The following is a 24,315-nucleotide window of genomic DNA, read 5'->3' on the forward strand; positions in this document are numbered from 1 at the left end:
GAATTTTGTTCATTTGTTTATTTATATTTATTTTCATGCTGGCGATTGGTCAATTACGGTGGATTCGGATTACATTGTCTTTTTTTCAGTTATTTCAGATGAATATTGTAGATTAATTGGAACAAATTTCAGGGTTTGAGATTTCAGGATGGGTGGGGCTCGCTCTCTCTACCCCTCTTTCTTTCTTTCTCTCTCTCTCTTTCTAAAGCTCAAAGAGCTCTAAAGCTCTTTCTATATTCAAAGCTTGATATATCGTATAAATATTTGGATCATAAGTATTCATCAAAGCGACGCGACTTCAGAGTGAATGTGTTGTCTGTTCTCAGTCAAGATCAGCGTTCCTGGTACGACGCTAGCTGTCACAGCTGTCATCTTCCTCACTCACGCCCACCATCCCTGCACCAAGTCTGTGATTGTAGTTTATGTTTTCAAACCTGTAATAAATTTGCAATGTGCTGGAAATGTGCTTAATGCTCCGTGAGCGCCTCTCCTTCGAGCTGGGCCGGTGTTCATAGTAAAATACACACATATGTCGTTTCGTGTCAGGATTTTGGAGCCTTCGCACTTTTTTGAGTGCTTAATGAGTTGCAGCTGAGACGACAGGTTTTATTGGCTTGGATCAAGCGTGCATTACGGTCTTTACAAGGCTGCACAGTTCTCTGCATTAGAACCATATGGAGGAGATCCTACTCTTGTCTTTCTGTGAAAGCTCCAGGGCTTCTGAATCACAAAAAAGCCAATGAGATATATATATGAAGTTCTGTACTCATGGACAGATGTAGACGACACAAAGCCTGAAGATGATTCACTGTTCCTACAAGAAACTCGGTCATAATATTTGCAGATTTCCCAGAAAGACATGAGTCCTAGCCACAAGCTCCTGCTCTGTTCTCCTGAGTTCTTGCATTTGTGGTTAGCTCCGAGAGCTGGAGATCCTGCTAGAAACAGGCACAAGAGATTATCTTCTAGGAGATAGCTTCAGGCCACCAGACGTCTGGAAAAACTCTGATTTTGGAAGTGGTGTAGAATTTCCTCAAACGATCAAGTGTTTCCACGTCGTTGCATTTCTTTACAATTTCCCGCTCCGTATTATCGTACAGTATGTCTTTCCCTGGTGTGTGATCATGGCGGTATTTTACGGAAAGGTTGGCCATCTCAACACCACAAACACAGAGCTTCCATAATGAGAGCGGTCAGTTCCAGCTATAATGCAGTGACACAAATACGGAATGACGACCACCCACACCGCATGCTAGTCACTAAGACCTTGGCACAAAAAGCAGATTTTTTCATTGTTTAATAACAAATTGTGCAACGCAGCACTTTTACCATCACCAAGAAATCCAGACACATTTGCATACTGAAATCTGATATTTTTATCATATTTTATGATTTATGATGTAATAACACTTCTTGTGTACATTTGACTAAAAACAACTTCTTACACACTTTTGTTTTGCCTAATCTAATCTATATTAATGTGCTCATGAAGCTAGCTTATCATTACATTATTACATTATGATAGCTACAACTTTTACAGATTAGATTTATTAGATTTAATTGGATTTCCATGAAACCAAACATGGACTGAATAACACACTGGAGCTTTACTGCAGCTAGCTAATGAATTTATGAATTGTTGTTGATTAGCTGTAGTGTAACGTTGATTAGACATGCTAACATTCAACATGCGGTAATAGTGTTGATTAGCTATAGTGTAACGTTGATTACACATGCTGTAACATTAGACATGTTGTAATATTGTTGAAGAGACATGCTGGAATAGTGTTGATTAGACATGCTGTAACATGATTGATTAGACATTCTGTAACGATTGATTAGACATCCTGTAACATGTTTGAATAGACATGCTGTACCATGACTGTGTTGTGTTTTGTGTGCAGGTGGAGCAGCAGTCCCAGTACATGCAGGGCTATAAGGTGATGTACCGTGTGTCGTCCGAGTCAGGGCAGACGCGGAGCGACTGGACCGTGTTTGAGGTCAGGAGTCCAGCCGAGTACACGGCCGTGATCTCTCAGCTCCGCAAAGGCACCACCTACGAGTTCAAAATACGACCCTTCTTCAATGAGTTCCAGGGAACCGACAGCGACATCAAAGTGGGCAAGACTCTGGAGGAAGGTGAGGACTTCCCTTTTGTAGCAGCCTGTTAAACTTCTATCACGCGTGTCACGTACCGTACATCCTTAAATCCGCCGTACACATCTGAGTCACTCTTCAGCTCTCCGAGCCGTAATCGCGTGAAGCAGCAGCGTGAGAGTGAGACCGGCCAAATGGCAGATGGGGAAATTGAAATGTATCAAAATGCTCAAACACATGCCTCGCTAATTGATGCTCGGGTGTGGACGTCTGTGGGCCCTTTATTCCACATGGATTCGTTTTACTCGCTCTATGTGTGTGTGTGTGTGTGTGTGAGCAAGTGGGAAATGTCTGTGTGTGTGTGTGTGAGCAAGTGGGAAATGTCTGTGTGAAAAAGCTGAACAGTGAAAAAAAGGTTCAGGAAAGCAGCTGGGTTTGCTCTTAAGGTTTTAACTGCCCATAAGAGACCTGTTTTCTGGATTCACGCTCAGTTTTACATTCACAGCGTAAGCAGGACAGCCTGAAATACTTCACTGTTCTTACTGGATTCTTACCGTATATATTTATATATACATATATATCCATAGTGGTGCCTTGCTTTTATTAAAGGAATCAGTTTAGCTAAGCTTCACTGTACATTTACACAGTTTTCCCCTTTGTGCATTCATTTATTTTATTTTGGCTCGATGTTTCTAGCCTCTGGTTTGTACAAAAGGTGTTGTTGTGACTATAAACACAAACTAAATGACAAAAAAGGCACAAAATAATGTATTCAGGTAGGGGGCATGGCCTAAATCAGGAAGGTAGAAGAAGTATATGCCAAAAGACAAAGCTCACAACTTGACTTATTTTCTTGCACCTTCTTTTTCTATTTATATTTAGAGCATTGATGTAAATTCAACTTTAGAGCTTTAGATGGGTGTGTCTGCTCTCATGCTCTTTGTACCATAAGCACTGCAACAGCAGGGATTAGAGTTGGGAAACAAAAACCAAAAGCAAACTAATTTGTCCTTTTTTTTGTTGTTTTTTGGAGCCTAAATTATCCCATTAAGCAAAACACTGCAAAGGAGGAACTGTAGAAGGAAGCTCTGAAAAATAAATACAAGTGAAGATGATGAAATCAAACACCTTCTAAATGAATAAGGGGCGTGTCTGTGCAGGTCACATGACCATGACGTATCTATAGCCTGTACCTGTGTTGTGAACTCAGTAACCTGCCCCAAACCCTTGTAGCTTCACTTCTCTAATATTAAACATCTTTGTATTGTTTAGTGAGATGATTGGAAAGAGCAAGCAGGTCTTGGAGTATCTTTATAATGAAGAATAAAATTCAAAAACCCCATAGATAGACTAGGAATAATTCTGAACTCTGAATAAGTCTTATCAGGTTTAGTAGGGTTGTGATGTGATGTGTTGTTTTAGCCCCTAGCGCAGCACCCGGAGGCGTGACTGTCACACAAAGCAGAGACAACAGCACCGCCATCCTGCTCTCCTGGCAAGCACCTCCTGAGGACGAGCGTAACGGAGTGGTCCATGAGTACAGGGTGAGCACACACACACACAATGGAGACAAAGGGCTATAAAAAAGGATGAGAAAACACTTACAGTCTGCTAACTGAACGCTCAGGCTCTCATGGTGAACGTTTAAACCGAGGCTGAAGTGTGGAGGTGGAGGAGAAACCGCTGTGTTGTGCTGCCACCCAATGGTCAGGGAGGAAAATTACACCTGGAGGGGTTTGGATTTAATATGATTTAAAATCATTCACACTGGAACATGATCAGTGAAGCATGTGAGATATGACAATAATAATAATAAAAAAAGGATTATATTATTATATTATCAGATAAATATTGCAAAAAAAAGTTTTAAAAAACTACTAACATTTTAATAGTAATAAAAATAAATATGCAAAAGTTGTAAATATTTTAATATATAATGGAAAAAAAATAAATCCTTCATAAATAAAAGTGAATGATACATATAAAATTATATAAATAAATCATACATTATCTATATATTCATTTCATATCATTATATGTATTTATAATATACATAGATGCATTGTAATAAAATCTGGCAATAATAATGCAAAATAGACATAAGGAATAATTTGAAAATATCAGCTATATTTTATAATATACTGTACATCTATAATATTTATTTAGAATATATTAAGTACCAATATTAATCAAATATTTTTTTATTTCATCTTTCATTTATATTCATTTATTTTAAATTTCATCTTTCATTTATATTCATTTATTTTAAATATTTATTTTTTATTAACTGATATTTGTGCATCCTTAAGTGTGTATTTTGGAATAATCCATTATATTAAATTTATTATATTTTGTTATTATATTAATGTATCATGATAAAATATATTAAAATTATTGTTTAAAAACAATACCTCATCCACAATTTGAGCATTGTTATTATATCTATTTTTTAATGTAGTGTCAATTTTTTTAATGATAAATAAATACAAGAAAATTTGCATATAAATTGTACATTGTTATCTATAATGAATTCTATATTTTATTATTTATTTTTATGTAGTGTATCTTTGGATATTTGCTACAGCTATTTATTTTCTTTGTATTTTTATTTCTCTCTCTTGCTTTTTTTTCACTCACAGTACAGTCATTTAACACTACATTACAAATGGCCGGCTCTCTAGTTTTTTCGGGTGCTCGCGTGTTATTTCACGCTTGTCAAATGTGGCGAGACCGAGCGAGTCGCTGCTTAATCACTTCCCCTGATTGCTACCTGCTTTAAAAGAGCAAGAGTGAAGGATTGTGGGTTTGATTGTTTTTCCCAGAGCCCACGGGGACAGCTGAAGCTTTTTGAGCAATCCTGTCAGACAGACAGAGGGGCAGACGAGCAGACAGACGGGCAGGAAATCTCCCTCAAAACAAGATTAGTGTGTGAAGGGGTTGAAGGAGCTGCAGGCCAAAGCTCTATCGCTATCAGGCTCCTGCTTTATTTTATTACATTTTTCCCCCTCTTTGCGTTGATCAGATTATTAGATGAGGCAGATTCACAAACTGGAGTGGTGAAAGCTCAGGGTCGAGTGGACGTGTCTGATTCAGTTGGAGTGAGCAGTATGGCAGGATCTGAGTAGCTTTATATTGCCAGCGCTAATGAGTCAGAGTTTGACACAAGCACATGTTTAATTAATTCACAGAAAAGCAATCGACCTCGGCTTTTACGAGCCCGTTCAGCCCGGGGAACGGCACCAAGGTTACAGAACTTAAGATTTAAAACACTGTGGGACAATGGGGGAAAAAAAAGTGTAATCTTGTTCTAAAGTGTTTGTTAGCAGAGTGTGATTCAGAGCACTAGTTCTGAAGGTTTGTTTATCGTTTACACACTCGCCTGGGAGACACAAGGACATCTGGAGGATTGAATGCGCCATCCGCTAGGTGGCACGTCAGATCCGAACACGCTAGCGATTTTATACACAGAGCTTTAAGCACTTACGAGCTGTCAGTCATCGTGATTGTTGTCATGAGCAGCATCTCAAATTGACCTTACAGTTGTACTTATCTTATACTTATAGAGGGGCAGTGGTGGCTCAAGTGGTTAAGGCTCTGGGTCGTTGACCGGAGGATCAGGGGTTCAAGCCCCAGCACTGCCAAGTTGCCACTGTTGGGCCCTTGAGCAAGGCCCTTAACCCTCTCTGCTCCAGGGGCGCCGTATCATGGCTGACCCTGCGCTCTGACCCCAACCTCCAAGGATGGGATATGCGAAGAAAGAATTTCACTGTGCTGTAATGTATATGTGACAAATAAAGGCTGTTTCATTTCATTTTCATTTCATTTATCTAGAAAAATCCACACAAAACAGATCTTTCTGTATGATGGGAATGTTTTTCAAATGCTAATACTAATAGGATTACACACATACGATTTAGCACACTAGTTTGTTTAGTCACATGGTGCTATACTGACCGCACTATTTATCATTTTATCTGCTTAACACTTATTAGCTAGTACACTACTGTCTGGAGCTAGTGTTAACCTTAGCAACCAGCAGGTTAAGCTAAAAAATACATCAGGCTGGCAAACAAGTTTTAAACATACCCTCAGGTCCAGCTTGGAGTGTAACCCGTCATGGATATGCTCACTTTCCCCAAATTAGTGGACTCTCTCGAGTGACTCGTTGATGTAAAGCTGGAACTGAGGAATTAACATGAAAGCCTCTTTTGTTCACTCAGATCTGGTGTTTGGGAAACGAGAGCCGTTACCATGTCAACCGCAGCGTGGACGGTAACACCTTCTCAGTGGTGATCTCGGGTCTGGTCCCGGGCATCCGGTATGGTGTGGAGGTGGCAGCCAGCACCGGAGCCGGGCCGGGAGTGAAGAGTGACATCACCTACTTCCAGCTGGGTGAGACCATACAGACTGTACAACACCACACCACCTACTATACATCACAACGCCACCTACTACACAACACAACACCACCTACCATACAACACAGCGCCACCTACTACACATCACAACACTGCCTACTACACATCACAACACCACCTACTACTAAACACATCAACTACTACACAACACAACACCACCTACCATACAACACAGCGCCACCTACTACACATCACAACACCAACTACTACTAAACACATCAACTACTACACATCACAACACCACCTACTACACAATACAACGCCACCTACTACACAACACTGAAGGTTACTACACAACACAACGCCAGCTACTACTAAACACATCAACTACTACACATCACAACGCCACCTACTACACAATACAACACCACCTACTACACAACACACCACCTACTACACATCACAACGCCACCTACTACACAATACAGTGCCACCTACTACTAAACACAACACCACCTACTACACAATACAACGCCACATACTACACAACACTGAAGGTTACTACACAACACAACACCAGCTACTACTACACAACACAACACCACCTACTACACAATACAGCGCCACCTACTACTAAACACAACACCACCTACTACACAACACAACTACTACACACCACACCACTTACTACACCACACAATATCATACCACACCACAACACACTACAGAATACAATACTGTACCACACTCTCATCACACCACACACCACACAATACAATACTGTACCACACTCTCATCACATCGCACCACACAATACCACACCATTCCACACTACACTATACAGTACCGTACCACACCCTCATACCTCCCACTACACCACACTACACAATACTATACAAGCTTTCCACAACACAGTATAACCAACTACAACACATCAACATTATTTATTTATTATTTATATATAGAGAAAAATATATACATAAATATATATATATATATATATATATATATATATATATATATATATATATATATATATATATATATATATATATATATATAAAACGTCTTACAATTATCTCACTGTGAGTAATTCAGGGTTACGGTATTGTGGATTAAGATCTAGTCGATTAAATAGAAATATTCTTATATTCATCTTTCCAGCCACTTTTCTACCAAGAACTAAACTTAAAAACTTTCAAATTCACATCATTATCCTTCATAAATTGTTCTCCATAAATCTTTCCGCATGCAGGTCTTCTGTTCAGCCCCATTGTATTCATTTCCAACCATTTTTTCAGCTTCCTTTGTAACATTAAGCATTATGAACGTGTCTAAATGAATAAAATTCATCTTCTCTGCTGTTGAGTGACGGCGTTTAATCTGCTTCTATTAACGCTAAATGAATTAAAGTTGCTGTGAAACAGTAAAATACCATTTATTTTTTACGCTTGAAGATAAAGAGGAAGTTCTTGTCAGGACTGATGAACACATCTTTAAAATGGGAAAGAAGAAAAGGAAGAGGCTGACGCAGACGCATACCTGTGCAGTCGAGGGGAGGGTTTATTGCCGTGTGCTTTGAAGGATCTGTCAGGTTGAAGGAGAAGCGACTTTGTAGAAAGATGCTGTGGTTTTTCCTGCGTTTGAGCAACTTCAAACCCCAACATACCTCGCCTCACGGTGCTCCAAACACACCCACCAAGGAATATCAAGATACGACATGACGGCCTTTTAAACCAAAGATTTTACCAGGGAATAACGGCTGGGACGGATATTTTGACCCGCTTGGGGTGTGTCTCATTCTGCTCTCTAATTCCCCTAGGTACACTATATTGCCAAAAGTTTTGGGACACCCCTCCAAATTGTATTCAGGTGTTGTTTTTCAGGGGTTGGGCTCGGCCCCTTAGTTACAATGAAAGGAACTCTTAATGCATTAGCATACCAAGACATTTTAGACAATTTCATGCTCCCAACGTTGTGGAAACAGTTTTGGGATGACCCCTTCCTGTTCCAACATGACTGCACACCAGTGACCAAAGCAAGGTCCATAAAGACATGGATGAGCGAGTTTGGTGTGGAGGAACTTGACTGGCCTGCACAGAGTCCTGACCTCAACCCCATAGAACACCTTTGAGATAAATTAGAGCGGAGACTGTGAGCCAGACCTTCTCGTCCAACATCAGTGCCTGACCTCACAAATGTGCTTCTAGAGGAATGGTCAAAAATTTCCATAAACACACTCCGTAACCTTGTGGAAAGCCTTCCCAGAAGAGTTGAAGCTGTTATAGAAAAGGGCGGGACAACTCCATATTACATTCATGTGCATGTGAAGGCAGACATCCCAAAACTAAAAATAATGTAACATTTGAGAGCTACAACAATACTATTGTGCTAATGACATTTGTTGACCAGTTCGCCTGAGAGTCCGGGTTTTCCGCCGTTTTGTTTTGTTTGAGCTGAGACACTTCCAGAAATATGATGTCCAGATTTCCAGTAAGGGAACAGTGAACATAGCTCCCTGGTGTTTGTGGTGCATTAAGGGACTTTAAGTAAGTAATGAACCTTTCAGTGCACCAGAAGTGTTTTACGGTGCAATTAAAATGTCCGACCCCTTGATCAGTGCCCTGACTAGTGAACCAGGGAGTTGATTGATTTGAAATGCAGCCCTTATGGAGACCAGCCCCAATCAAGCAGAGAGGGTGAAGGTTAGCGCATGCTTCCTCTGAGACACTTCAAGCCAGACAGCTTAAACTGGAGGATATTATACACTCAGAGGAAATCGTGAGCAGCCTTTCTTTCTTTGCTCCAAACTCAATCCTGTAGACATATAATTTAAAAAAATGTAAAGAAAATTACGAGCTAATTTATTTATAAATCAGCCCATGAAACAAATAAATGACAAGAAAATACGGTCTGACTGAAGCAGCTGATCAAAACTAATACAAATCGAACATGTAGGAATGAGAATCCCATCTCCGGGTTTTTAAATGTGATTGAACTCACACACACAGAGAAAGAAAGACAAGAAGAATTAAACGTGTACACAAGAGGAAGTGCGAGGACGCTTTGAGCGCTGGGGGTTTGAAGAAAAGTAAAGCTTTTGCCTCCAGCTACAAAATGTCTCTTAAATGATGAAAGTGACTCAAAACAGAAAGAAAACCAGAAGAAATTTGTGCTGAGGAGGAGAGGATGGGCCAAGCTCCTTTTATGTGGCGAGCGAGAGAGAAGACGACAGATGAAGCAGACGCTTTGTTGTCTGCTGTTTCTCCAGACCTACCAGCCTTTTTTTTTAATGCTTCATAACAGAAAAAAAAAGCCTGATCTTTTGACCAGCAATCCAAACAAGAGAACTTGAACTTCTTACATTAATTAGAAGCTAATTAAAGTTTGTAATTAAATGCATTGATTTGAATTTCTGAACATAATTTTTTTACTGTATGGAAAACTGTATTTTTTTTGTTCTCTGTGTCTTTGTTTCTCGTGGCGTCTTGGCTCCAGACTCCTCGGGGAAGATGATTCAGTCCGTCGTGGACACAGAAGACACTCTCTCTCAGCAGATCTCGGACGTGGTGAAGCAGCCGGCCTTCATCGCGGGGATCGGTGCGGCATGTTGGATCATCCTCATGGTGTTCAGTATCTGGTTGTACCGCCATCGCAAGAAACGGAGTGGCCTGAGCACCAGCTACGCCGGCATCCGCAAAGGTACAGGCAGCTGATTTGAAGCTTGGTTTTATCCACGCTGAACATGTAGACTGCTTTAAAAGGAAAATCAAACATTTACATTTCTGGCATTTGGTAAACGCCCTTATCCAGAGCAACTTACATTTTATCTCATTTTATACAACTGAGGGTTAAGGGCCTTGCTCAAGGGCCCAGCGATGGCAGCTTGATGGACCTGGGGTTCAAACCCACAGCTTTCCTACACAACAGTAGTCCAACACTTTAACCAATAAGCTCACACATCCAAAACAAAAAGCTCAATACTAAATGCCTTGAATCTTTTGCTGGTATTATCCAGAATCAGAGCAAAACAAAACGTTTGGGATTTTTTTCCCTTTTTTTCTTCAATAAAAGATTCCCTGTAGATCACTAGTTTATTCCTATCGTGCAATCTGAGCCAAAGCACCGAGCCGTAGTGCTGCAGAAACTCCGAACACAGAACACACAATGAATCATTCTTTATACCAGAGTGAATCATTTCCCATGCTTGATTCACTTCCTGAGTCGATTCACAAATAATTGCTTTCTCATTAGAGCACTGAATGTGAAAGCACAATTCGAGTCATCTTTCTGCTGAAGTCTGATGCAGACACTGCCTCAGGACTGACTTCTTTAACCTCCTAGCGTGTAAATATTTCTATTATATATCAAAAGTGGTTAAAAGCGTGAAGAGTAATATTCACCGCCTCTCATGTCCTAGCGTTACCTCTTTTCACTCGCGGTACAGAGTGTACCCGTATCTTTTGGTATCTGATGAAGCGTTATTGCTCTTTCAGACCTCTCGCTTTCACTGGTGAGTTCGTGCACTCACGAGCTCGCACAATGGAGTTTTCCCCCACGATGTTGGCACTGAGCTTCAAGCACACACACTCTGAAGGCCGTTCAGCTAATGGAATGCGTATTGGCAGGATGGAAGGCTGTGCTGAAAAAGAGACGCGAGTCTCTACCTATTCATTGGCATTAGCGTTCACGCAATCTGAAGGTTGACATACGCTCAACCTTACGAACACGAACACCACGGCGGGGAAAAGGATGCAGCTTTTGAAGTTCAGAGAGATGTTTAGTCCTTTCAATTCCAGCTGATTTTAAACAGTGTTATTGGGATGAATTTTCTTTACACCAGACCATAAATATTTCCTGAATTTTTCTGAAATAAAGTTTGGCAGTTGATGTTTGCTGCATTGGTTTCTTAATAGTTACAATTTTAAAATGAAATAAATAAATGAATTTTCACAAATGCATACAGAAACTCATCAAGCTGCCATCAGAAAACCCAATTCACTGACAGGGAAAAGGATGCTGGACATGAAAGACATGCGTTTACTTTTAATAATATGTTTACGATATTGCACCAAACAAAGCTGTGAATGAACAAGCCTCTGACCTTTGAGCCAATAGAAACAAGTGGGCGGAGCTATGAGCTCTGTTGTGTACCGAAGCAGCCACTTATTATTAATAGGCATGTTGTTATCGGGACCAACAAAAAGAAAATATCTATGCCATCCACTGATGTGTTACTTTACTTATGAAGTAAAGATGTTTGAACTCAACCTTCTGATCCATCAGTAGTCAGGATGATTTGTGTAAGATGTAACCACTGGATAGCCGACATGTCTTGGCTGAAAATTGCTGGTTCTTTAATATGATAGAAATATTTTGTTAACACTTCATTAAACACACTTTCGTGTTAAAGCAGCTGAGCTCAGGAATCCACAAGCAAGTCTGATCTCGCATCTGAGGTTAAGACGGAGATTGAAAGTCAGGTTCTGGTATGGAAAGTCTCTTATAGCTAGCTCTCGCTGGAATTCCCAGTTGCATGTGCAAAGGCTGCGAGCTTCCTTCTTTGAACTGAAGTAACTGAGTACCAGAGACGAGTCGCCTCTCTGTGCGGAGATAGATTCAGGAGCGAGGAGTTATTTCTCTGCTTATATGCAACATGGAAGGCTGTACTTCCCAGACCTGTCATCACAGACCTGACATTCACCCAGACACATTTATTTATTTGTCATTGCAGCAGTTTAGACGCTCTAGGACATAGGGAAGGCAGGCCGTCTCATCTCGCCTCTCCTGTTTACCTCAGAACAGATAAATACATATGATAACAGCATCAAAAAAAAGTCACATCTCTTACGCTGATCTCTTTGTACGCTGGGATTTCCAACAGACGGACGGACAAATGGGGAAGAAAAAATAGGTGACATTTAAAGGCCAAAGCTCGGCATAAAGGCAGACCATAAATACGGAGGATTAGAGAAGGTGGAAGGTGGAAGACGATATGGCAATATGACACATTGTCACGTCTGAAAGCGTCAAAAAAACGCCAGTCCTTTTGATATTATAATGGCCGGTTTACACTCTCACAGTGTTGCCGTAAAGCTGACCAATCAGATCTGTCATATAAAATTTGCATAATGTATATAAAAGTTATCGAGCGATGCTGATAGTTACAATGGAGATAAATCTCTGCTGGCTGTAATACATTTTAAAAGGATGGTAATTATTCATCGTTTTAACCCGAGGCTGAAGTCTCCTTCACCGGGAAGTGAGATCTTTATCTGTAGCGTTTGTATTAAGCCTGGTTTTCTACATGCTGCCTCAAATAACGCCACTTTTTCCATCTCCTCTTCTTTCATGTTCTTCCGACCTCCGGGTGGGATCTGCAGTGCCATCGTTCACCTTCACACCTACAGGTACATGTTTAATACGTTCTACCTTCTATACTCTAAGAGCTCCGGCTGTTAAAGACTTGATTTGGCATAGATTCTGAGTTTCACTGATGTGCTAGCTCACATGTGCTAGTTCTCCTCGCTCAGACTCCAGACAGAGGAATCACACAGGACTTCAAGAGACAGCGGTCCAGCTCAGTGGTTAAAAATACATCTCTTTCTCCTTACAAGAAAGAGTGCACTAGTCTGGAGCTTTTCACACAGCCATCAAAAGGCTTCAGGAATCCAGCAAGTCCCTCCAAATCTGGTTAAAAAAGGACGACATGGTCCGCTAAAGAAAGCTGTTAAACACAGACGAGAACGGATCGGAGATAGTCCGTTTCGGCTCTGATGAGGTGACGGCAGAGCTCTCGCGGCCCCAATTAGACCAAAACGTCAAGGAGCCAGAGTGGCCTGAAGAACAGGACCCGCTTTTCTTTCCTCTCGTGCTCTTCCTCTCGCTGTTTGAGGTGGTTTCAATTCACGCTAATCAACCTCCCATTGACGTCTGCACGGCTTCGAGTGCCAAAAAAAGGAAAAAAGAGAAGGAAAAGGAGACTGATTGGAGTGAACCTTTTTCTGCGTGAATGGAAATGGATCTCGATTGCGATCAGAGACGCTCTGCCAAGCTTTAAGTGAAACATCAGGTTCTGATAGTGGAACGTTGCCAAACACTCAGCTGCCAACACTAACCACCACGTTATTGAATCGTATTCACAGATCTGAAAATGTACCGTATCGGCGCTAAACAGTGCAGGATTACAGGCTGAAAAGTGTCTGCTGCAGGACAGGAGGTTATCTGAGTGAACTGAGATCCAGCTCCATGTCTGAACTCGGGAAAACGAGACGCATGGAGTGTGAGATGTTGTGAGAAGTTAATGCTTTATCTTTAATGGAGTGGATGATGCAGCCTAAAGTACCACAGCGTACACAGACACACCAAGCCGGGAGTGACTCAGGCTTCTGGCAACACAAAGACGTTTAATTTGCTTGCTAGTCCAGTCCACAAATTTGTCTCGTTCCTGCCAGGGTTTCATCTGCAAATCTGCTTCATCATTTCTTATCAATTCCTTCCTTTTTTCCCTTCTTTTGCAGTTTCCTATCAAAGAGGAGGAGAAGCTGTGAGCAGTGCTGGCAGGTGAGTCCTAATCTTTCATTTTATGCAAATTAAAGGGTGACAAATTAAAGGAAAAGAAAATCAATAACATAAGGTTTTGGGTTTCTGAGGCGATTCTACAAGGGTCTGGAGAGGAATGTACTAGAAAGTTTGATGATGATGATGATGATGGTGGAGAATAGTGCTCCAAAATTAAAAGCATTGCAAAGCACTGCTGTGGATAAGGGGGCGGGGTCATCCTGGAACAGACCACGCCCTTGAGAGTAGAAACATTCCATCATAGTGTAAAAGTGATCCGTCAGTGTTCATGAATAAAGGAATAAAACAGAAGAATGTGGATGGAAAGCTTCACTCCACAGTGGAGGTTAATATGAAGCTCATAATAAGGTAGACACTCAGTACTTGAAGAATTTGTAGTGTTTCAGAAGGATTTCTGTAATTTAGCCTACTAGGGGTTCATATATTCATAGAAAAGTTTCAAATAAACAAAAATGGCAATTTTTTCCCACACAAATTTTTGTATCTACAAAGTAAATGTTGATATCATAACCATTTCTGCTCTCTGAGATGCTCTGAGTGCTTGTTCATCTTAAAAGCAGCTCAAATTTCATCTTCAAGTGAAATTCTGTGTAAGGTTCTCCAACAGAGGGAAAAACACACATCTAAAACACACTGAAAGCCAACAGACTCGTTTTAGATCAGATTCACAGCCTGAACATCATTCGGTTGTTCATATACTGGTAAAAAGAAAAAATGTGAAAGAAGGTTCTGACAAATTAAGGGGCTAATATCTAAGTATGAAAAGTCAATACAGTGTAATTGCACATGTAGGGCACAAGGGGGCAATCTTGGGTTTATAAAGCGCTCTGTTTTTATGAAAATGGAGGGTCTCATAGAGCAAAACAAGAAGAAATCAGGGACAAAAGCGCATCTCTTCCAACCTCCATATTGCTCTTGTGTGTTAATGTAAGAATTGAGAAGAATTTCCTCGGTCCTCAATGTTTACCATACAGTAAGAAAAAAAAAAACAGAAACAGAGATATAAAAACTCTGTAACAAACACAGGCTTGTTGTTTCTCATCGCCGAGTCCTCGTGGGCGTTTCCCTTTTGTCTGGAGTCAAATATCTCGAGGTGATCTTTTACTTGAAATATGTAACAGTTCTGTGGTGAAGCAGGACTAGGTGAGCGGTACCTGCTAGCGACTTGCTGTAGTGAAATACAAGCTAGGGGCAGTTAGGACAGGAGGACGTAGGACGTTTAACCCAGAGTCAGAGATTTCACAGCGCTGAGCGTTGACTTTCAAGTTCTGGTGTTGAAAGCTTTTTCTTGCTCACGGTTTCGTTACTCGTCTTCACGCTTGACCTTGTACGAGTCCTTCTCTTTTTAAGTAGCGAGTCATTTGTTGTCAGATCCTGTGACTCGCTGTCGTCGAGCCTCTGTTTTTATTCGCTGTCAAACACTAGAAATGAGGCTGAACAGTACGTTATGAACGTTGTGATATAATGACATGCTAGAATGTCGTAATTATTTGATAGCTAAACCTCGTGTCAATTATATATGATGATACGTGTAAATATTGTGGAATTTTTTTGCCATAATTCCGACTGGGAAGATTTGCATTTCCTGATGAGTATTCCCTAAACATGCTGTGTTTTAGCAGGAATTTTTAATTACCCTATGCACAATGGGGTCAATGAAAAACCAAGGATACAGCATGTTTGTTTTAGTGTATATTATCCTCATATCATCTCAGGAAACTTTCTCTTCCCCACACTTACCTCTGTCTTGTTCATTAGGAATAAATCCACGTTAAGCAACATTTATGTTATTATTATTATTATTATTATTATTATCCCCTCTCTACTGCCTCATGTTTGCTCAGGATAATATCACATTTTCCTGACTTTGTAAGCACATTATGCATATTAATATGTTAATATGACCTTTGATGGCTCTAACAGTTTGTTGGTTGTGTGTGTGTGTGTGTGTGTGTGTGTGTGTGTGTGTGTATAGACCTGGTTTGTTGAACATTAGCGACTCAGCCACGCAGCCCTGGCTGGCGGATACGTGGCCGAACAACTGCTCCAACCAGAATGACTGCAGTATCAACTGCTGCACCGCCAGCAACGGCAACAGCGACAGCAACCTGGCCACCTACAGCCGCCCTGGTGAGTCAGCGCTGACCAGGAACCTGTGTGTGTGTGTGTGTGTGTGTTGAAGGTTAAAGCAGGGCTGTTTTAGATGGAGAATAAAAGGTAGCCCTGGCCGGGCCCTTATGGGGTCTGCACTGCCAGCTAATCAAATTTGCTAGCTGATTTCCATACTGTTCTTGTAGTGTCTAAATGCAATTCCCCCTAAGTGCTTCATTATTTAGGAAACAGGGAGCAGTTGCAGAGGTCAAAGAGAGAGAGAGAGATTGTGTGTGTGTGTGTGTGTGTGTGGACCTACTGTACGTCAGAGGCATGGAGATGGAGGAAAAATCTGTTATATAAAAAGGCAGAGTGTGCAGAAAGAATGATGGATCCCTTCCAGGTGATTTTTTTTAACAGGCATCAGCAATAGAGAAAATAGCGAAAGGGGAAACCTGGGAAGTCTGTGTTCAGGTTCTGAAGTACTGATGTACTAAAGTACTGTGCCATAACTGCAGTCATGTTATAACAGGGGTGTGACTCACCCTCTTCCTGTCAGCATCATGATCAGTACTATTGACACGATTCGATTTACTACTGATTCATTTGGAATTGATTCATCGATTCGATTCAGTCTTGATGAATCGGTTTGGTTAGAATGAAGTCTTCAGTGCAGTGGAGTTTACGCTCTCTCTTTAACATAACAAGCTAGGAGTTTTGTGTCTTAACCTCCAGAGTGAGGAGGAAAGGGAGAAGCTGGTGAGAGAAGCTGCTATAATGTAAGTGAGAAAGTTCCAGAACATTGTGAAATAAACCGATGGAAAATATGAGGTCTGGTTTATAATAAAGAAGTGGTTGTATTTGCTGTAGTATAAGAGGAATAAAACACTTCCTTCGTATGCACTGTTACAGGTAAATGTTTCACAATGTTATTAACATGATGTAGCTATAAACGGATAAAAAGTACTATGATCTTTCTTGTTCTTTATTCCTACCAGTCTTTGTATTAGCTAACCAATTTTTATTCGATTGCAAAGCTTGTACGTTAATGCCGTCATGTCGAAGAAGATTATCTTTACAGGCTCCTATATGATATTTTATATTGAATATTTGAAGTTTAACAGCACACAGAAGTGTGTGATTTAACCAGTTGTAGAGCTTAAGCTTCACTTCACAAAGCTGGTGTGGATTTAAATAAAATAAATAAATACATTTTTTAGTTTCCGGTGTGAACTGAAACTCTAATGCTCCACAGCGGTAACAAATGTTGGTGATGTGATGCTGGAACATTCCTCTGTTTGTGCCACATGCATAAGCACACCGCTCAGCGGCCTGCGTTTCCACCGAGTCCGAGCGTTTAAAGCCGAAAGCGCTTCACTGCACGCCTAATCCGCTCCTTTTATGAGGTGTGTGTTTTACTGCTAACTCGAGCTTTTATCCGAATCACCTTTTTTAAAAGGGAGGAAGGATAAATGCCATGGCCACTCACAGCATGACAGCGTGAAAGCTTGCCAGCCTCTCGCCTGGCGCACCTCAAGCACTAAAACCTTTAGAAAATTAACTGGCTCTGAGACATCACAGCTCCCGAAAGGACACTCGGTACAGTAGGCCTCGTTCTCGCAAGGATCTACTTTCTTTTTCACACAGAATCCCTCGTCCTGACAGAAACGAGAGGATCCGAAAGACATGCTGTTTACCGCCGAGCTCCAATCTCTGATCCCGGGCAGGATTTGAATATTTTATGAGTGAGGGGAAAATTGGATCTGTCAAAAAGCCTTTTTTTTTTTCTTTTTTTTTTTAAACAGAGCCGCTCCTTTCCGGAAGGTTTTGATTTTGGACGGGATGCACCATGCGGCTTGATGAGAAGAGCTGTCTCCTTCAGAAAGGCGCAGCTTCAGATAGCGGGTTTGCCTCGGCTTATGAGGAAGTGGATAAGCTAAAGAGCCGCGATGAAAAGAATTATATAGCAGAGATGAAGTTTTGAAATCTTATGTGTTGTGTGATGGTTTGGAGGATCTGGGGGAAGTTCTGAAATATTCTCCCTAACTAAAGCAGTCTGAACTGTAAACATGAAGTAGCTAAGAATTTTAAGATCTGAACCAACCAAAGTTATGAGCTCTTACAGTGACTGTAGTGATTATTTAAGATCATTTAAATCTTCTGTCTAAAGGTCTGGATGGTGTAAACATCACATACCGGATACACCAGTCTTAAATCGATCCCTTGAGTGCATTACATAAAGTCTGGAAGAATAAAACACTCATAATTCCAAATATATTTCTTATTAATAAAGAGTTAGACCAAATTTCATGCTAGTCGCGACGCCACGCTAAGCTAGCACCTGAGTAGACTTTGGTATCCTAAGTTGCAATCCCCTCTCCGTTCATCCAGCCGACTGCATCGCTAACTACAGTCAGATGGACAGCAAACCCAGCAACCTCCTGGCTCCAGACTCATCCCTCTACGGAGATGTTGACCTCTCCAACAAGATCAACGAGATGAAAACGTTCAACAGCCCCAACCTGAAGGATGGGAGGTTGGTGGGACCTGCAGGCCAACCCACGCCTTACGCCACCACCCAGCTCATTCAGTCCAGCATGGGCTCCAATCACATGGGCAGTGCCGACCTCAACGAGAAACAGAGCTGGAAGGGGACACCTCAGAAACAGGAAGTGCAGTACAGCATCATGGAGCAGAACAAGCTGAACAAGGGTGAGTTTGGTGAAGTGGCGTAGGGGCGTAAACGGTCGGTGGTGGAGGGGGTGGGTGGGGATGTCGGATTAGGGAATGATTTAAGGGAGACACCCGACCTCCCTGAAAGGCCTTCATGCTGTCAGTCCAGAGCTTCATTATCTGTGATTGATCTGTGCACTCGAGCACTAACTGCTTTATTCACAATGAGTCACTTTCCCATTATCTTTTTTTTGACGTTCTGTGTCAAGACCATCTTTTTTTTTTTAAACATTCTTCATTCTTTCAAACATCTTCATTTCCTGCCAGTCACACTTTTTTTCCACCTTGTACCTTTTTTTCCCTCTCGTTACATGCTCGGCTTTTACGCTTCCTCTTCGTTTTTTACGCTCGTGAACATATGAATTGGCTCTGGGGTATCATTTGTCTTTCCAACAGTGTAGTCATGGCGTTAAGATTACCCTCTATACGCAGTGGCAGAATTCAACCTAGTGTTTTTACAGCTCTTGGTACGATGGTTCATTATGTACGTTTGAACAAACCTGTGGTGGTGATGTGTTTTGCATGGGGCTAACAGCATGCACTGTGATTTTTCTGTCACCTTATAACCTAATATTTGCACATACACTGATCAGACATAACATTATGACCACTGGCCTAATATTGCGTTGCTCCACCTTTTGTTGCCAAAACAGCCCTGACCTGTCGAGGCATGGACTCCACTAGATCCCTGAAAGTGTGCTGTGGTATCAGGCACCAAGATGTTAGCAGCAGATCCTTTAATTCCTGTAAGTTGCGAGGTGGGGCCTCCAAGGATTTACAGGACTTGAAGGATACTTTTGATAGATACTGACCACTGTAGACTGGGAACACCCCCACAAGAACTGCAGTTTTGGAGATGCTCTGATCCAGTGGTCTAGCCATCACAATTTGGCCCTTTGTCAAACTCGCTCAAATCCTTACGCTTGTCTATTTTTCCTGCTTCTAACACATCAACTTTGAGGACTAAATGTTCACTTGCTGCCTAATATATCCCACCCACTAACAGGTGCCATGATGAGGAGATTATCAGTCTTATTCACATCACCTGGTAGTGGTGATAATGTTATGCCTGATCAGTGTACTCTATGTACAGTAGTCACAACCTTGAGCACAGCCTCAATAGTGATGATAACATCCATAAATGTACCTACAAACCAAACTCAGTGTGAATTAAACAAATTGAAGCGAGTCTGAGATCTGGTCTTTCCACCTGACTGCCGATCAAGGGAAGTGTCACCTCACAGTTGTGCGTAGACGTATTTTCTCGGTTTTTTTTTAAAACCAAGCTGTTAAATTTTTACTTTTGGCCAAAAAAAAGCCACATGCCTTGGTATACATGGTACACATGTCTTGGTTGACTTGTAGTTGGATGACTTCAGGATGCATGCAAACAGTTTGTGAAGTCATTCCGATGGAGCGAAATCTATGCATATAAACTAAACACAGACACTAATCATGTTCTGCTTCATACGAAGCCTCAGACCACCACCGAAGTGGAGACAGCACCATGCCAGCCACCATCCCGTATAACCAAGCACCTGATCCCAATCCCAATCCCAACGCCGGCTCCTACAGCAGCTCTGACCGAGGCAGCAGCACGTCCGGTAAGAATCTTATTTACATTACTGGTACAGCTCAGGGAGAACTCCACAGAGGTTTTATTTTACAGCTTTGGGTTGCTTTTATATAGGCTCATTTGGGCAAACCAGGACCATGCAGATGATGCATTCTGGTCTGTAATAACAGATCTGTGTAGTCATCAGCATATACTGTGTGTTGGTTTTGCTTGAACTTCCTTGTACAGTTTGTCCATGAGTGTGTTTAGTTTAGTTATCTAGCTAGACTTGTGTTTTGCTGAAACCCTTCCATGTCCTCAGAAGGGAATAAAAATGGAGTAAAAGGGATTGTAGATACTTTCTGGTCAATATGCTGATGTAATATAGTCGTTTGTATATATTTTGTCTATATTTTTATAATAATGTCTGTCTAATTAGATTATTATTCCTAATTAAATAAAAGTATCATCAAACTGGCAGTTAGTTAGTATTATGTGATGCCTAATCATGTATCGTAGAAATGTTAAGTATCATGGTGTGTTTTTTCTTACATTTCTGCCTCCCATATTTTGATGTACATTGGTATCTAACGTTCGTTACATATACGGTTTTAAATACAACGTCTGAGTTACGCAGAGACGTTAATCATTTCAGGAGCGAATATTAGAAAGCTTCGAGTGATCCGTCTAGCAGGTTTGTAATTATTAGTCTTTCTATTATTATTACATTTCAGCCTGGTTTCAAACACGGCATCTTGGCAGTAATAAATCATATTCAGCACTCGACACCTTGAAATTGCTTTTCCTGGACGCTTTATGAATTCCAGGAGACAAAAGAAAAGCATTGAGGTCAGAAGAAAATGAATAAGGTTATGGTGGCTTGTATGTGTTTTTTTTTTTTTTTTCCCTCCTCCCTCTATCAGGTGTGCATGTGCAGATCAGTAGCATCTCTGTTACCTGTTTAAGCTTGGATGCTAATCTCATCGTCCCTCGGGACCTCACAGGCCAGATTGCGCTCCGTCACATGCCTCGTTTTGGGGTTTTTCCCTCCTCTCTCGAAGTCATTAATTACTCTGACTTTCATCCACGTTCATAAAAACGGGGGGATAATGTTGTCAGAGAATGGGTGTTTGTTGTGCGACAAGGACAAATGGCGGCCATTCTTCAGCGGGCGGTAAGGCTGCCAGGATAATGAGTTCCTATCTATTTTTATATTGTATCTGTGCTTCAGGTAATTAAAGCAAAGACTCGCGGTGTACGGAGGCCTCACAGCTCATTGGCTCTGAATCCTAATGCTTTGTTGTTAATTGGGCTCTAATGCGTTTCTTTTTCTTCTTTTCTCTCTTCCTGCGTCTAACACCAGGCCACGGAGAGTATTAGGTTTGAAAAATGGCTTCTTTTTTTGGAGCAGCGGGCGTTAATTACAAATAGAGGGATAATGTGCTTGTGCGTTTTACACTGTATAAATTATTGAGGTGCTGCCATTAGTGTCGGAGTGTAAAATTGTCATACGCACATCAAGCTCCGGGGGGATAGAGAGAGAGAGGGTAGAAAAAAAACGAGCCTGCAGTTAGTAATGTGTTTTAATTTGCCTGAAAATGATTTACGACTTTTGCTATGAGATGGATATGGATAGCGCTGATGGGAGGCTACGCATGTGTAACGCGTGTGTTCTGGGTTTGTCAAAACAGGAAGTCAGGGGCAGAAAAAAGGGGGGCGAACTGCTAAAGTGCCCAAGCAGAACGCAATGAACTGGGCTGATCTGCTGCCTCCTCCACCCATCAGCCCACCACCTTGTCAGGACTACGGCATTTCGATGGATGACAGGTGGGGTTTATAGAAACACCACATATACACACACACACACACACACACACACAAATGCTATACAATCTCTTGACTGTTGTTAAGGAAATAAAAGCCTCCCTGTGATGTGTTGTTCAGCTACGAGGCTGAGCTCCAGTGCCCCGTCCCTCCGTCCCGCATGTACTTACAGCCCGATGAGTTGGAGGAAGAGGAAGCAGATCTGGAACGAGGCCCTACTCCTCCGGTTCGAGGCACGGCGTCCTCTCCTGCCGCTGTATCCTACAGCCACCAGTCCACTGCCACCCTCACACCGTCCCCACATGAAGAGATGCAGCCCATGCTCATGGAGAATCCAGAGAACCTCCATGAACGCAGGTGAGAATGAATTTGATGAATACTTGCTACTACTGTCTTTTTTATGATCATTTTTATGTTAAGCTGTTGTTTGTCATTCCCCCAGGCGGCAGTTAGTCAGCCCTCCTCCTCCACCACGACCTGTATCGCCATCTCACACGTATGGCTACATCTCTGGTCCCCTGGGTCTGGACACGGACGGTCTGGAAGACGAAGAAGAAGCAGACGAGACGGACGCAGAGGTACCGCTGGTCCATCAGAGATACCCTCACGCACTCGTCCCCGCGCATCAGCACGGCGCACATCCCAGGCTGATGTTGCGAGGACTGGATCAGACCCCGGCATCCAGCACGTGTGAGCTTGACAGCTCAGTCACCGGTTCCATGATCAACGGCTGGGGCTCGGCGTCTGAGGAAGACAGCGGGTCATCTGGGCGCTCCAGTGTCATCAGCTCGTCCGACGGATCCTTCTTCACTGATGCCGACTTTGCACAGGCCGTGGCCGCCGCCGCCGAGTACGCCGGCCTCCGGGTCGCAAAACATTCTGGGAAAGGGCTACCGCACTCGCACTACACCGGGCCAGGAGGTGAGGGAAATATACTTGATTATTCTGTAGTATCATGAAAGTAGCAAGATATTCCATTTATTCATGACTTTGCCTAATTTGCAGCACGGAAATACCAGAACCTGCCTTCAGGCCATCGCCCAGCAAGTCCCTTTTCTACAGATAGTAATATGAGTGCAGCTGTGGTGCAGAAAAGACCTCCAAAGAAACAGAAACAGCAAGCAGCTGGACACTACCAGCGAAGAGAGGCTTACACAGATGGTAAGTGTTCATAAGCAATAGTAATTTAGCAGGAAATGAGAGCAAAGCTCGAGGTATGATTTAAGTCAGGAATCTTTGGTTTTAAAGGTGTGAGATCGACCTGTGAGCATATCATTAGTGGAGGCCATTTTTCTCCTTCACAGAGTCTGTTTTTTTGGTACTTATCAAGATACTAACATTGATAATGATGAGCAACCTGGTTTAACGAGCAACCATGAAAAGTACACGTTCTTTTACGGTTTGCATTTGACCACAAGTGGTTACAAAGACCGGTGAAATCACACACGAACACACACACACACACACACACACACACTCTACGATACAATAATGGAGCATCCATCCACATTAGTCCAGAAAGAGCAAGACGAGTGACTGTCTCCTGAGGCAGATACAAACTCCTGCACCATCCTTAGGGATGCCTTCCTTCCTCCCACGCTAATAAAACTGCCCCAGGTGGTGCTGCTTACCTTCGAGTGCCCCCATACACCCCTCCCATCCGACTACACACACACACAGACCCCATGCCCTGCAGTGAGGTAAACACTGGGCATTCGCGCAATCTGCTGGCTGGGTTTCATCTGCCTCTTCTCTGGGGCCATCAGAAAGGTCATTGTGTGTGTGCGCAATGTGTGCCGCGCACACACACACACAGCCAGCTGCTGGGCTTCATCATTGAGTCACTTGTCCTTGTGTGTTGACATGGAGATTTAATATCAGACACACACAGACCCTGGCCTGATGTCTCAGATCAGCTACTCCTCCTCCTCCTCTCCCCTCCTCCATCCTCCCTCTGCTGTAATCTCTTCATCCCTTCTTCCCTCCATCACCTCCCCCTTCTTTCCCACTCATCTTTTCTCCTTTCCCGTCTCTATTTCTTGGCTGTGAATGGTTGAAGGGCCTCGTCATGCCGCA

General features: G+C 42.1%; 1 protein-coding gene across 5 annotated transcripts in view; it reads left to right on the forward strand.

Moving 5' to 3' along the window:
- Window positions 1–24,315, forward strand: part of robo1 (roundabout, axon guidance receptor, homolog 1 (Drosophila)) — a 269,624-nt gene that overhangs the window by 238,732 nt on the left and 6,577 nt on the right. For 4 of the 5 annotated variants that reach the window (XM_058413415.1, XM_058413416.1, XM_058413417.1 and 1 more), the window contains 13 exons: window positions 1,905–2,139; window positions 3,520–3,641; window positions 6,318–6,489; window positions 9,954–10,157; window positions 12,839–12,865; window positions 13,976–14,018; window positions 16,012–16,166; window positions 18,519–18,839; window positions 20,336–20,464; window positions 22,107–22,242; window positions 22,360–22,596; window positions 22,682–23,160; window positions 23,245–23,400. In XM_058413415.1, the coding sequence (XP_058269398.1) occupies window positions 1,905–2,139; window positions 3,520–3,641; window positions 6,318–6,489; window positions 9,954–10,157; window positions 12,839–12,865; window positions 13,976–14,018; window positions 16,012–16,166; window positions 18,519–18,839; window positions 20,336–20,464; window positions 22,107–22,242; window positions 22,360–22,596; window positions 22,682–23,160; window positions 23,245–23,400 (2,416 nt within the window). The remainder of the gene's footprint in view (window positions 1–1,904; window positions 2,140–3,519; window positions 3,642–6,317; window positions 6,490–9,953; window positions 10,158–12,838; window positions 12,866–13,975; window positions 14,019–16,011; window positions 16,167–18,518; window positions 18,840–20,335; window positions 20,465–22,106; window positions 22,243–22,359; window positions 22,597–22,681; window positions 23,161–23,244; window positions 23,401–24,315) is intronic. The other variant, XM_058413419.1, reaches the window with a different exon arrangement.

Source organism: Hemibagrus wyckioides, linkage group LG17, assembly GCF_019097595.1.
Source record: "Hemibagrus wyckioides isolate EC202008001 linkage group LG17, SWU_Hwy_1.0, whole genome shotgun sequence".
In the NCBI taxonomy this organism is placed as follows: domain Eukaryota; kingdom Metazoa; phylum Chordata; class Actinopteri; order Siluriformes; family Bagridae; genus Hemibagrus; species Hemibagrus wyckioides.